A 14,300-nucleotide genomic window follows, 5' to 3' on the forward strand; every position below is an offset into this window, starting at 1 on the left:
TTTTTCCATAATTAAATATTTAAATAAATATGCTTCAAGTAATTTAAATTAAAAGCCGCTCAGAATTATCAAATTTTCCTGAATATGAAATAATTCTGGAGAATTTATGTTGATATCGGGAGTCGGGAGAAAGCACACGATTTCGGGAGTCTCCCGAACAAATCTGGAATGGTGGCAACCCTAACATCTTCTGAAATAAATAAAAACAAATACAAACACATTTTCGATATAGATTTATTAAACTTTCGATATTTCTTTACAGTATTGTATATTCGTATGATTCACAACATCTATTTGTATCAGCGAGCGATGGAACTGTTATTATTTGGGAGAATGCAAATGCCACTCCGGGCCGTACACCAAAATTTATAAATGTTACATCACCATAAAAAAAATTATATAATTATTTAAAAAAAAAGAAGAAAAAATTTATGTAAATGTTTTTAATGAAAATTAAAATATCAAGTCTGATTTGTTATATTTGTTGAAAATTTATGAAAGACAACAAAATATGTGCCATATTTAAATAGATTTTTAATTATTTATTAATTCATAAGATTTGTTAATATTTTTTTGTTTGTTTTGGAAACTATAATAATATACAGGGTGTACTTTTTAAATATTCGTTGGAAATTTAAGTTATTATAATTTTCATCATCAGAAGCTTTTATTAAAAAACAAAAAAGAAACTAGGAAAATTTAAAATATTCCTAAAGCTAAAATCTGTTATCTGTCATTGACGACACAGTGGATCTACAGAGATAGCCGAAGTATAACGAAGACATTCGAATTACGGCTTTTTTTACCGACTTTATTGAAGTGATGAGAAAAACTCTCACAGAAAGTTCTCGGCTGTAATTTAACACAATTTTGTGTATTGTACAATTCTCACGATTGTTTCTAGACTAGTGACGTAAAAACGTTATCGATATGAAATGGATAACGTCTTCAATTTACGTTTAAAATTTTCTATAATATGATTCTCCAGAAAAATATTTGCGAATTGAAAGCGAACTTAAATTTTCACAAAGTTTTGTTAAAAGTACACCCGATATAACTAAAACGTTGCCAAAAAATTTATAAATATTATTCGGATTCATATTTTATATGTTTTTAAAAAGAAATTTCCCAAAAAATAATTTTTTTAGGAAATAATATTTATTTATATATACTTCATGTTACATCGAAGTTTATTTACTAAAATGTTTCTATTTTTTTTGCAAATTATTATAAAAAAAAAAGTTGTGTATATTTTAATATTTTTCCAAAAGTGGAACATATTTTCCAGCTTCGATTTTTACAATAAATGAGCCTTTTTGAACAAATTTTTGTATTAAATTTACTGTTGTTAGGAGTCTTGAACAGAAAAATAGTATTCACACCACGGAAGCAAATAAAAAATGTCTCAGATCTAATGTTTCTCAACTTCGACTTCGTCTCAGGCGACAATGAACATGAGATTGGAGACATTCTTTATTTTTGCTCCTTAGATGTGTGATATACTATTTCTCTCTCGCCCTCTTGAGGAATTTTCTCTCAAAACTGCGTCTCTTATTAAAAATGATTTAGGTATCGAATATTTAAATATTTGAACAAGTCAAAATATAGTTCTTTTGATTTTCGAAACTCAGATTTGACGTTATAAGATCTGTAATTGTTTCTTCACCTTACCATGACATATCCCTCCCCTCCTTTTTAAAAATTTTGGTAATGTTTCAACAATTCTTATGATTGATCAATTTGTTCACTTTTGGAAAATATTTTTTGATATATTTTTAAAGTTGAGATCAGTATTTTTTTTCTGAAATTGTTTAATTTTTAGTAATGTTTATAATAATATTTTTATTGTTATTTAGGTACAGGGTAATTTAATTATGTAAGTACTCATATTATCATTTCATCACGTTTTTTTAAGTAATTTTTTTTTTATATATAAATATTTTTTTAAATTCGATATTCATTTATTACTAATTTGTAATAACAATTTTATTAATTATTATTAATTATTAGTTGATTTTTTGTATATTTGTTATATTAATTTGCTTTAATTAAGCACTTAAATCTTTATGAATCTCAAATATATATACATGAAAAATTCCTATTAATTTTCGTTTGGTATTTTTGTTGTTTATCCTTCTTATTTATTCTTGAAAATATCCCTTTTTCTATATTCTACTTCTTCAGAAATGTAACTACTTCTGGGATTTCTGGAGATATGAACTAAAACGACCGAATAATTCATGATAGGAAAGGTAACGAAATTTCAAAAACATGAACGGGAACGAAAAAACACGAGGCCTAACTGTTCGAAAGTTCAAAGATATAAATTGGCCTCTTATTTCTGTTGAAGACCATGGTAATTTGGGAGAACTTCAGTTGTTTATTCTTCTATGTATACACAATTGCATAAACCTGATTCAGTTAACTTGAAATCAAGTTTCTTTTACATCGAGTAATTCGTGGAAGTAGAGTTGCCATCTCTGCAGTTTTGGGCCGGAGTCCCCTTGTTTTCGAGATGTGTTGTCTATCTCCGGACAAAGGTATGAATTCTCCGGAATTAAGCGAACAATAAAATTGTTGTCCATGTCAAACAAAGGTAAATAACTTTTTTAATTATCAAAAAGTCTAAAAACAGTCGTATTCAAAACTGAAAAACAATTTAAAAAATGAAATTTTTGGTGTGTATCAAATTCTTAAATTATTATTTAACTTCCTTAACAAAATCTTAGTGCTATTGCAGGTTTTTTTAAGCCTTAATTTTTAACGAAAATCCCAATTCCACGAAAGTCCGCGATTTTGTTCAAGATGTTCAAACATTATTTAAGAATTTGGTAGCTTAAAAATATCGTGTCCCACCATGAGCGCAAACACAGTCGTTTTGTTTCAAAAAAATTTGCAAGCCCAGAGATATAAATTGGACTTTGATTTCTACGTGAAAGTAATAAAAATATTTATGTTAAAAATCGTGGTAATTTGGACACACTACTTCAATGTATACACAGTTGCTTAAACCTGATTTAAATGAATACAGTGAGTAAAGTTAGCATTACAAGTATTAAATATTTGCTTGGTTTGCTGATAAATATATTAAATCAGTTTGCCTAATATAATTTGTGACATACATTTGCCCAGGACACTAAAATTCGTATGCATTGAGGAAGAAACTAGACAACATGAACAAAAAAGGCATCCTATAAGAAATATTTTGATACTTGACTGGGTGAGACGAATAGCAATGCTACGCAAAACTCATTTAAGAGCTCGAAAACGAAATCCACTTTTATATAAAAAATATTTAGTTTTCAACAAGTATGCAACTTGTGAGACATGCATGTTAATAAAATATTTAAGCTTAAGAATTAGGCGCCTTACAGTTGTTACTACTTTTATGTATAGACAGTTGCATAAGCTTGATTCAATTTTATATGAATTCAGTACCTAGTCCTTAAGGTATCGAATCGAAGATAAATAATCTGCCAAGAAATGTCTATTTGGAATTTTTATCTTATCAGGCAGTAATCATAATGAGATTCAGATACCTCAACATTTTTTTTGAAAAGGCATACTATTTGAAGTAGAATAAAATTCAGATGACGAATAATAAACTTATATACTATTCAGTCGACACCTTCGACTCTTCGAGGTAAAAGCGAAAAAATGGGGAATCCCAACTTGTTATCATCTTACAGTTTATTTTAGGAATTCAATTTTTCCTATTTTCTATTTCATCAATTTATTTATCTAATAAATTGAATTTATTTTCGAGATATTCAAAACAGATAAATAAAATAGGAATGGAGACATACATATATCAGAGATAATATCTCAACTTTTTTTATCGAATGTATTAAATTTCCGTTATGATCAAATTCTCCCACGCAATGCGTGTAATGTGCTTTATAATGAAATATTGATTACCTAGCCAAAAGGAAGGTAACCACACACATATACACACACACTTCGAAAAGAAAATCTCAAATTTCTATGCACTAAAAATCGTACATAGAATAATTTGTGGATATGTAGTACCCATTTAAAATATAGTTTTTAATTTACTAGAAAAAATAAACAAGTATAAAAAATTGATCAATAATAATTGTATTCAATATGCGAGGGGGTTGAATGTAATAAAACAAAAAAATTTGCTACGAGCGCCACAAGACCTCCATATACACGTGATAAAAACACATTTCAGTATGAGAGAGGCGTGATAAAATACTACAATGCGTTTAGCTTAGAGGTTTTTAATACACTCATCTGGTAAGTGGAAAATCCGTAACTCGAATCGTGGTATTAAGAATCTAGAACATTTTGAGCAAAAGATAATTAAAGCGATTAACTGTTATAACCCGTTTACAGAATCTTTAAGAACCAGGAGCTATGCCAAGTGAAATAAATCGTGAATCTAGGAATTTTTTGGGAAGGAAGATGCACTTTTCATGAGCATTATAATTTTCATGTTTTCATTTATTGGTTAGTTTCATTTCCAGTGATCATTCCCTGGACGTTTCATTTAGGTGAAAAAAAAACACGAAAATCTGGTGCATCTTGCAACAAAACTAGAAATTTCTGGTAATTGACTGAAATTGCTCCGAATTTTTACTCGCCGTATACGATTTTTCGCGAAATCTCAGAAGCACCTCGTCCTATTGTCATAGGGATTTTTGAAATTTATGGGTCAAAACAACTTTATATAATGATTTTTGCCCAAAACGGAGACAAAAAATTATTCTCGATTTTCTGATTTTTTCTTAAAGTGTACCTTTGAAAAAATCAGAAAAATTTTTTAAAATTTTTTGTTTCGGAATTGGATGAATTTTGGTAATTAGAGTAATTTTGACCCAAAAAGTTAATTTACCGGATGGGTACATAGTTTTTGAGATACCGACTAAAATTCTGTATGAAAAGCTTTTGCTTCGGAGCAATTAAGGAGATACCTCGAAATATACTCATCACATCTTCAATTAAGCTTGGTTTTTATGTTTTTTTGTGTCTTACTAACCCCAAGAAATCCATTGACACAAAAATCTGATAAATTTTGCGATTGAAAGACAAACTTCTGAGATATATCGACTGATGAAGTTTCTCCGTATGCGATTTATTCGATATCTCACAAAAAAACCAGTCCAATTTTCAAAGGGACCCGACTTGTATTTTGTGGCTTGAAATTTCTCTAAAAAATGTTTTTTTTTACTCAAATTGGAGTAAAAAACATTTTCTCGAATTTCTGGTATTTTCTTAAGAGCAATTTTAAAAAAGTGTGAAAATCAAGAAATTTTTTGTTTCGGAATTCGATGAAATTTAATAATTAGGGTAATTATGACCCGAAAAATACATAAATCCGGACCCGAAAAAAAAAAAAATAAATTATATAACGATTGGGTGAGTAATTTTTGAGATAACACCTAAAATCCTGCACAAAATGCTTTTATTTTGAAAAAATAATCATCAAATTGTTCGAATTTTACCACTGAATAGACGCGAACTAAATATCTGATTTATTTTTCGATAAATAAAATAAAAAACGATGGAAATGTCGCCAGTCTTTTAAATAATGCACTAGTCTTCATTTTGGTGGAAGCGCAGATAAATGAATTAAACATATCTATTTGCAATAATAATTGAAAGTAATCGGCGCTTCCACCATTTACATAATTTGATCTAAGGTAAATGTACAATATTACGGGTTAGTACGTTATTCCGGGAGTTTTTTCTTTTAATCAAAAAATAAGAAACACTAAATAAATTTTTGATTTTAAAAAATAACAGAGCCTATAGCACTAAAATATGAACAAAAAAAATCGACTTTTGAACAAATCAAATCACTCTTAAATACTCATATCAATCGAAAAAGTGATCAATCGGTTAACATCTGGTCTTATAACCAATATGTTGTCTTTGAACGTAAGATGACAGTGTCAGATTGTTAAGCTTTGTTTAGTTTACTGGTAAGTTTATCATTTTTGAATATGTAAAAATATTGATTAGAATGAATAAATAAATCGTTTTAAAGTACTTTCAAATTATTTTAATTAATTATTTTCTTTAAATTATGAATCCCGGAATTATGTTCTTAAATCAGTGATAGTGAACCATATTACGGGAGTCTACCGTAATTAGGGAAAATAAGAAGTAATTATTTTTAACTCTCATTTAAAATTGGTGTTATAATTATTAAAATATTTTTTACTGATTGAAGCAGTAGATACCGTAGATTTTTGTGAGGTAATTACGGGATATGTTTTTTTTTTTTAAATTTGGCATAATTTATGCTTAAATACTTACTTTTTATGATAAGTATATAAGTGTTTTCAACTCCCGGAATAATGTGCAGAGTTTTTACTTATGTATACAATTCCGAGAGTATCACATTATAAAGGAGAAAATTGAAACTTGATTTTATTTTGTTATTTAAATTAATTATTGATGATTATTAATGCCAAAATAACTTTTACTATTATTAAAAGAATTTAAAAAAATAACAATTCTATTAACTTCATTAATTTAATAACGATAATATTTATAATACCAGTGATTTATTGTCATTACTATTTCGCAATATGTTATGATTTTTTTTTTAAATTAATTAAAAATTAAAAATTTTTATTTTTCAATCAAATTTTATATGATAATACTCAATAATATTATTTACATTAACCAAAACAATTTTTTAATTTACCTATGTTAAGTGTGTATCCCGGAATTATGTACTTTCATTCCCGGAATAAGGTTCAAAGCCAAATTTTATCACGGAATTAGAGACAAACTTGAAGTCCAGAAAATTAACGTTTAATACTATAAATTAAAGACTTTGGGATGAAAAAATGATCAAAACTAATTCTCAATAAATCATTTTATACAACAAATCAATTTTTATAGTGGAAATATTTATATTTATTTCAATAATCAGCTTCAAAGTGGATTATGCCTAAACATCCCGTAATATGGTACATTTACCTTAACTAAATTTGTGAAAACCATAATAAAGGAAATAATAATCAGAAATTCAATTTGTAATTGTGATAATGCATAGAGGATTTACTTTGTTCTTTAGATCATCGACTCCTCTAATATCTACATAGACGTAAAATATTACATACTCCGTATACAGTAGTTAATACATAGAGGTAAAAAATCCACCCTTATATCAAGGGTGCATTTAACTTTGTATATAAAATATCTATATATACCATGTGAACACAAAGATATTGACCGATGCGGTACGTAACAACACGATCAAACACGAACAAATAATTCTCCATTTCAGTCAGCCGGCATATTATGGGAAGTATATTGGAGTTTGCTAGGCCACCTCCACCTAGGCTATATTCAGTGCGATTTTAGAATCTGTATTGATAGGGTGGTGTCATTCATAAAATAATTTTTATTCTCCCCAACAACATATATGGGTATTTAATATTTATAATAATTTAAGTGTATTTAAAATAATTGATAGTGTCAAATATTTGTAATTTGGTGTTTAATTAATGTTTGTGTAATTATTAAATAAAATCATTAGGTATGTAATTTATTAAAATTGTAATTTTTTTAAGTCATAATATATCCTTTGTATATCACAACGCCCGAATGTGCGAATATAATGAAGGATATATTATACTATATAGTTGTAACTAACTCCTGTTTTTATCCTGCTTTCCTATCTATTTTTTATTCTCTTGATTCCATTCAGAAATTTCGTATATCGCAAATATTTTCACTTGATGACTAATTTCCGATGTAATCAACCCCTTTTCTATTTCTAAGAAATGCATACTCATCCCAATAATTCGATAAATTTATCGATAATCGATATTTTATATAAATTATTTTTGTATACAAAATGATTTTGTTTATAATGGCATTATGCCAGAATCGAAAATAATTTTCAACAATTTATGAAAATTTATAATCGAAAAAAAAAAACAATTTTGATGTTATTATTGTTAAAGTGTTTATTTTCAAAATGGTGTCTGGAAAATAGATTTTTTTTCGGGTTATTCACATTGAGATGTGTGTTATTTTTATAAAAAAAGGCATGGGATGTTTCATGCGTTGAGGGTCAGATAAGATAATTATCGTGGTGCATTGTAGTGTGTAGATCTTTCAACATCAATAGGCCAGCTGTCGTTATTCGTAAAAAAAAAGTATTTTTGATGTATGGGCGGATCATCTCTACCGAAATATATAGTAAAGGAACTCAAATTAACGTTTTTGGCAAAGAAACCGTGTGGACGAGAAGTCTTGGAAAACTTGTCTACTTAAATTGAGGGATTGCCGGTACTAGCTTCGATGTATGACAGACAATTGTAATTCACGCTGCAGTTAATTGACGCTACATGGATAAGACCGAAGTATGTATCTATACTTGTCAAATTTCAGTAGCAAAGTCTTTCAATTCTCAGTTCTCATAATTTAGGGATAATGTAACTCTAGTGCGACTAAGTAAGCTGTAGAAAAATTATATTCTGACCTACGAGGCCTAATTGTTGTGTTCATATAATGTGTCATGGAAATCTAAGAATTGTCAATAATAATCAGATACTACGCTTGGGTTCCTAGAACCTAGACCTCTCTGTAACCTTCGACCACTTACTTTTCACAGGAAACAGTGTGACTGCTATCAGTGTGCTTCTATACATGTACTTCTTTGGACTGTTTCTCTTAGCAGCTGAGAATAGAATTCGGATAAGACCGAAGTATACTTCAGTAGCAAAGTCTTTCAATTCTCAGCTCTCATAATTTTAATGATATTGAAATTCGAGTGCCGCTAAGCAAGATGTAGATTGAGCGAGGTGCCAACAATTGTATTCTGACCTACGAGCTCTAATTATTGTGTTGTCTTGTGTTGCATGGAAATCTTAGAGCTGTCAATAATAACCGGGTCCTTATAATTTAGACGTCTTTATAGTGTCATCTTTGACTATTAACCGATCACAGGAAACAATCTAGCTGCTACCAGTGTTCTTCGCGGAAATTATGCAGATACTCCTTCGGACTGTTTCTCGTAAGAAATGAGAGTAAGAAGAGAGTTACTGAGAGTAAGAAATTTTGGACTGGAACCTCAGTACTTTGAACACCTTTCAGAATACAAACCTGAGATCATCTTAAAAGAGCGAAGATTCCGTTTTGTGCTTTTGAAGGATAAAGATTTATCATGATGAGTGCATTGTGTGCATTGTTGGATGAAGGTCTATGTTTAATGATCCATTCAAAATCGTCCCACATTTTTTAATCATAAACGCTGACAGTTTTTATGATTTATTTGTAATTCGATCTAATAAATTTACCTTGAAATTAGTTAATAGACTATTGAATAATTTTTTTCGATTGAAATAATTGTTGAGCATACTCAAAAACAGACCCGTATTTAAGTAGTTACAAGTTTCGAAAACAAGTTTCTAACCTAGGAATCTTCTTTTATCTTATTTCTTAATTCTTTTTAAGGTAGTTCTTTAATTCAATAATATAAGTATTTGAGACTACTTAAGAATTAAAGTAGATATAACAACAAAATATTGTTTTAAATCAAAGTACTTTCTTACTGCTATAAGAAAAAATTTTCATGCTGGTACTTTTTTTTCAGTTTATTATTTATTTCTCAATAAATTTTATGTTAAATTATATATTTTAGTCCAAAAAAAGAAACCTGAATATTTCGAAAAACTAATTTTCAGTTTTTTTTCACACCATCTAATCGATAACTGGTAGTATAATTCAAGAAAAGTTGGTAGGGTCTTACTTTTTCGCAAGGCTGTCAATAAAGACTAACATTTTTGGAAAATTTCTTTACAAAAATTTACACGATAATGTATGATCGAAACTTCACTATACGATAAATAAAGAATTTTGTATTCATTAAGATACAGGCAAAGCACAGAGGAAGGCAAAATTAATTTCTTGCCAGAACAATGGATTAAAGGTGCTTTGAAGTCACGGCTAAAAAGAAGAGTCTTCTGACTATCAAGTTTCTGTTTTTTATTGACTCTTTTTCTAGCTAATTATAGACCTGTTTAAAATGTGGAAACGCCGGGGTGAATAGAAGATTAATTATAAAAAAAGGAAAAACTGTTAAAAAAAAATATTTTTCCTTGTAATCTAAAATTTTTTAATTAACTTTAGCGGCGAAAGGACCTCCTTTTAAGGGCAATAGTTTACTTTTTATTTTCAACAAAAACGATATGATAGTCACAGATTAAATTACGTGTCTGAATCGAATTAATTCAATGATAAAAATTATTCCATACTTAATAATTACTATAAACTTAGTAATTCATTAAAAAAAAAAATATCACCTCAGGTTTCATATGGGAAAATACCACATACGAGAAGTCTTTTTATATATAATTGAGATACATTTTAAATTGTGAACACTTGAAAATTGCAATACATCATTATATAAGTAGAAATTTTCTATATATGTGTAATTCATTAAAACCACTGTGATGGCGTGCAAAAAAAAAAAAAAAAACAAAATAAAAACAGTAGGGGGATTTTTAAGTGTATAATAATCAGAATTATTGTGTCCCTGTTACAATAATCAAGTCCCCTTTTAGTTTTTTTTGTGCTGATGCGTTGTTCCCCATCATGGGTTTAAAAAAACAACATATTTATTCACATGCTAGTGTTATAATGATATCATGATAATTTTTCTGCACTTCAAATGGTGTGGTTCTTCTATGCTCTATAGAAAGAAAAAGTTCTTCTTTAATCTGGAATAAATATTAGCAGATTATATGAAAATCTTACAGACATAGTATTCGTAATAGTTATGATTTTGGTATGTAAGTCGCCGTGTTACCTACAAATTGTAGTAACAGGAGGTCATATACAAGTGAAATTTACAAAATTAAAAAAAAAATCTCAAGATATTTTTCGGGTACGTAACCCTAAACTCCCACTTAAAACGTATCTAATAACACTCTCCATTAACTTAACTTTTTGCTTAGAGCCTTCTACAGGTACGGAACTCTGAAAAAACTCCACATCGGTTCACCCGTTTAGAAGCTAGGATGCCACAGACAGACACACATAGTAATCATACTTACGACACTCCTTTTATGGTTTGGGGGTTTATAAATGAAGCAAATTAAATTAAACACCGCAAACGACTTTATTTCGATATAATTTTATGAGAAAACCGAAATTTTTCGATATTTTTATGTATTTCTAATCAAAAAACAGTATCTTATCAAAAATGTCAATATTCTACTGGCAATGATTTTATTCGGGATACATCGAAACTAGCGAAAATAGTTTCAGGAATGCGCTGTCCACGCGAGGTCTTCTTTACTCTTTTATCAAATTCCATGACATACCTCTCATTTTCAAGCTTATCGTGCTGGCTTATGACGCCAAATAAACTCCCTTCATTCAAAAGGCGCCACAGTCTGGGGTGGGCTTTGGCCTCTTCGACCACTCTCCTCCAAATTACTCGGTTTTTTGCCAGAGGATCCCCATCCAGTAACTCGCATCACCTTCAAGCCGTCGATAATTTGGTCCAACCATCTGAGTCGAAGGTCTGCCTCTTTTTCGTGTGATTTGACATGCAATATTTTCTTGGATACCCTTCCTTCCTCCATTCTTTGCACATGTCCGAACCATCTGAGCCCCTGTGATTTGATGTGAACTTCACAATATCTTCTCCCTTCAGGATCTCCTGGATTACTCTGTTGCTTCAGATGTGCCATTCTTCCTCGCTCACTCGGATTGCACTGGATTGCAAAATAGACTCACGATATTAAAATGCACCGCTTAAAAAAAAAAACAGGTTAAAGAAATAATATTATGATATAATTTTGTCCATTATGTAACTTGTAGTCTATACCTGTAATAAAATTGCCTATAAATCAAAAGGAAGTAAATTACTCAAAATCATATATCATTTCTCTAGGCTGTCTTTAGCCACGTATAGCCGCACAGATCGACCTAGTACAGGCTAAAAGGGATAAAGTGAGCAATTATTAAAATGATATCGTGTAACTAAGCACATAATTAAAAATACGTATTAAATATTTTTTAACGTGTTAAATTTAATGTTACAAATATTATTACTTTTTTCAAGTAATTTAAAGTTTACTTAATAAGAGAAGAAGTATAAATTTTCTATAGTTAATGTGCCTAAATAATTAAATATGATATCTAGAGAATTATTTATTTAGAAGATTATTCGATTAAAATGTCATTATTATATGTTTTAATATTTTTAATATTTATTAAAATGAATGGATGGCTATTTATGTTATGATAGGTAGGCGGTATATTTGTCATTCAACTAACACATAACTTATGAATTTTTAAGATAAATAACATTTTTTTTTTAAAACAATAATTTTTCATAACTATACATGCGAGGTTTTTTATTTTAACAGAAGCATAGGAATTTTATACACAGAAGCTTCTCCACTTGAAGTTTTCACTTGAATTTTACGAGCTACCGGTTTTTTTTATGACCCATAAGATTGTGTACACCTTTGGAAAAATAAGGGGTTCGAAAATCAAAATTTTCAACATATCTTTACGTTTTATGGAGAACATAACTTTTAGATTGATGTTTGTGGGAACTAAAGCTAATAGCGATCTGGCATTTTCGCCAAATGTTGCGTAATAACATCAAAATGTATACAAAAGATTGAAAACAGTGGGGCTTAAAAAATGGTGTGTTGGGGAGATAGAAAAAATAAAACTTGAAATTTTTCTGGTAATATTAAGAAACAGGAAATAAATGATAATATTAATATTTATTATTTTTTCTGTTAAATTGATATTTACAGAAATAGTAACGATCATTGATTTTAGGAATTTGTATAACATTAATTTTTTCCCCAAATTGCCGGGCTTTGATCTCAGTACTTCTTGAGAGAAAGACACACATTTCTGTTCCAATATTAATAATTGTTCTATAATTCAATAATTAATATTAGCTCCACCCATGAGGAATTCCGGAAAACGGTACCCGTGAGCAAACAGGCTAAAGAAATAATATATAAGTGATACAAAATACTTTCTTTTGATTGTGTATAGGCAATTTGATTACAGGTATGATATACAAATTATATAATGAACAAAATTTAATCTTATTATTACTTCTCTAACTTGTTTTTGCCTAAGCGGTACATTTTTAGACCGTGAGTTTTTTTCGTCATGAGCCAGCACGATAAGTTTTAAAATGAGAGGTAAATCATGGAATTTAATAAAGGAATAAAGAAGATTTCTCGTCGATAGGCAAAACAGGCTAGAAATATACGAGATTGTAATTTTTAAATAACGTGAAACTAGAAAAATCTGCTTTAGAACTTCTCAAAAATCTCTATATACGGACTTTAGGTCCAAAATTTGTCTTTATTTAGTAGGTACTTTTCATAGAAATAGTTTCAGCTATTTTAACGATGCGATTGAAAGCAAATTTCAATTGCATATAATATTATGATAACAAAATTTAGCCTTGAGAAAATAGAAGAAAATTTTTTTTGTTATAAAATTTTTTAATTATTATGATTAAAATAAAAATGGGTTTTTATTTCAAAATTTATTGAATTTCAATAAAAAATTAGAGAATTTATCAATATATATAATATTTTCATAATTAAAATTTTATTTGTATAATTTTATATATGAATAATAATTTCATAATTAAAATTTTATTTGTATAGTTTTATTCGGAAACACATTAATCATTTATTAGCTATTATAATAATATTTTACCTTCTAAGGTATATAAATAATTATTAATATTATGTCATAAAATAAAATGAATAATATTTAAAAAAAAAGTAGTACTACTTTAAAAAAATAATTACTTTCTTATCAGTATATAAAAATTGCACAAATTTCGTATTATCAATATTCATCTGATAAAAAAATTGTCTGACTATGTCTTTTGGATTGTTAAAACATTGGACATATTATTTTAGATGTTTATCATAATGGTGGGAGCGCAGGTTAGAACCTTAAACAAATCTACTTGTAATAAAATTGATTGTACACAGCGTTCCCACCAAAATATTTTTAATATTAATTGCATTTGATCTGTAAAAAAATAAAAATAAACAATCGTTATACATAATCGTTGGGGCGTCTGTATGTATAGTTGTATTCGAGTTCAGAAGACAAAGCAAACGGGTAACGGCTAGTATAAAATAAATCATAAGTTTGTTGGTTTATGGTGATTTACGTCAGGGGCCTTTTAAAATATCCAAGATTTCAACGGTGTTTGTTTCATACTTTCTGTAAATACAAGGCAGTCAACGATCTAAAAACTTTGAAAACCTTGAAATGTAACGGGATTTCAAGATGTCATTCAA

The 14,300-nt window shown here is 28.6% G+C and overlaps 1 protein-coding gene across 1 annotated transcript in view; it reads left to right on the forward strand.

Annotated features, from left to right (window-relative positions):
- The window catches only part of LOC123305862 (lysosomal-trafficking regulator), a 78,350-nt gene extending 77,929 nt beyond the window's left edge, over positions 1-421 (forward strand). The window contains exon 23 of the mRNA XM_044887696.1: positions 263-421. Coding sequence (XP_044743631.1) covers positions 263-389 — 127 coding nt within the window. The 3' untranslated portion in view covers positions 390-421. The remainder of the gene's footprint in view (positions 1-262) is intronic.
- The last annotated feature ends 13,879 nt before the right edge of the window (positions 422-14,300 follow it).

Source organism: Chrysoperla carnea, chromosome 1 (assembly GCF_905475395.1).
Source record: "Chrysoperla carnea chromosome 1, inChrCarn1.1, whole genome shotgun sequence".
NCBI lineage: Eukaryota > Metazoa > Arthropoda > Insecta > Neuroptera > Chrysopidae > Chrysoperla > Chrysoperla carnea.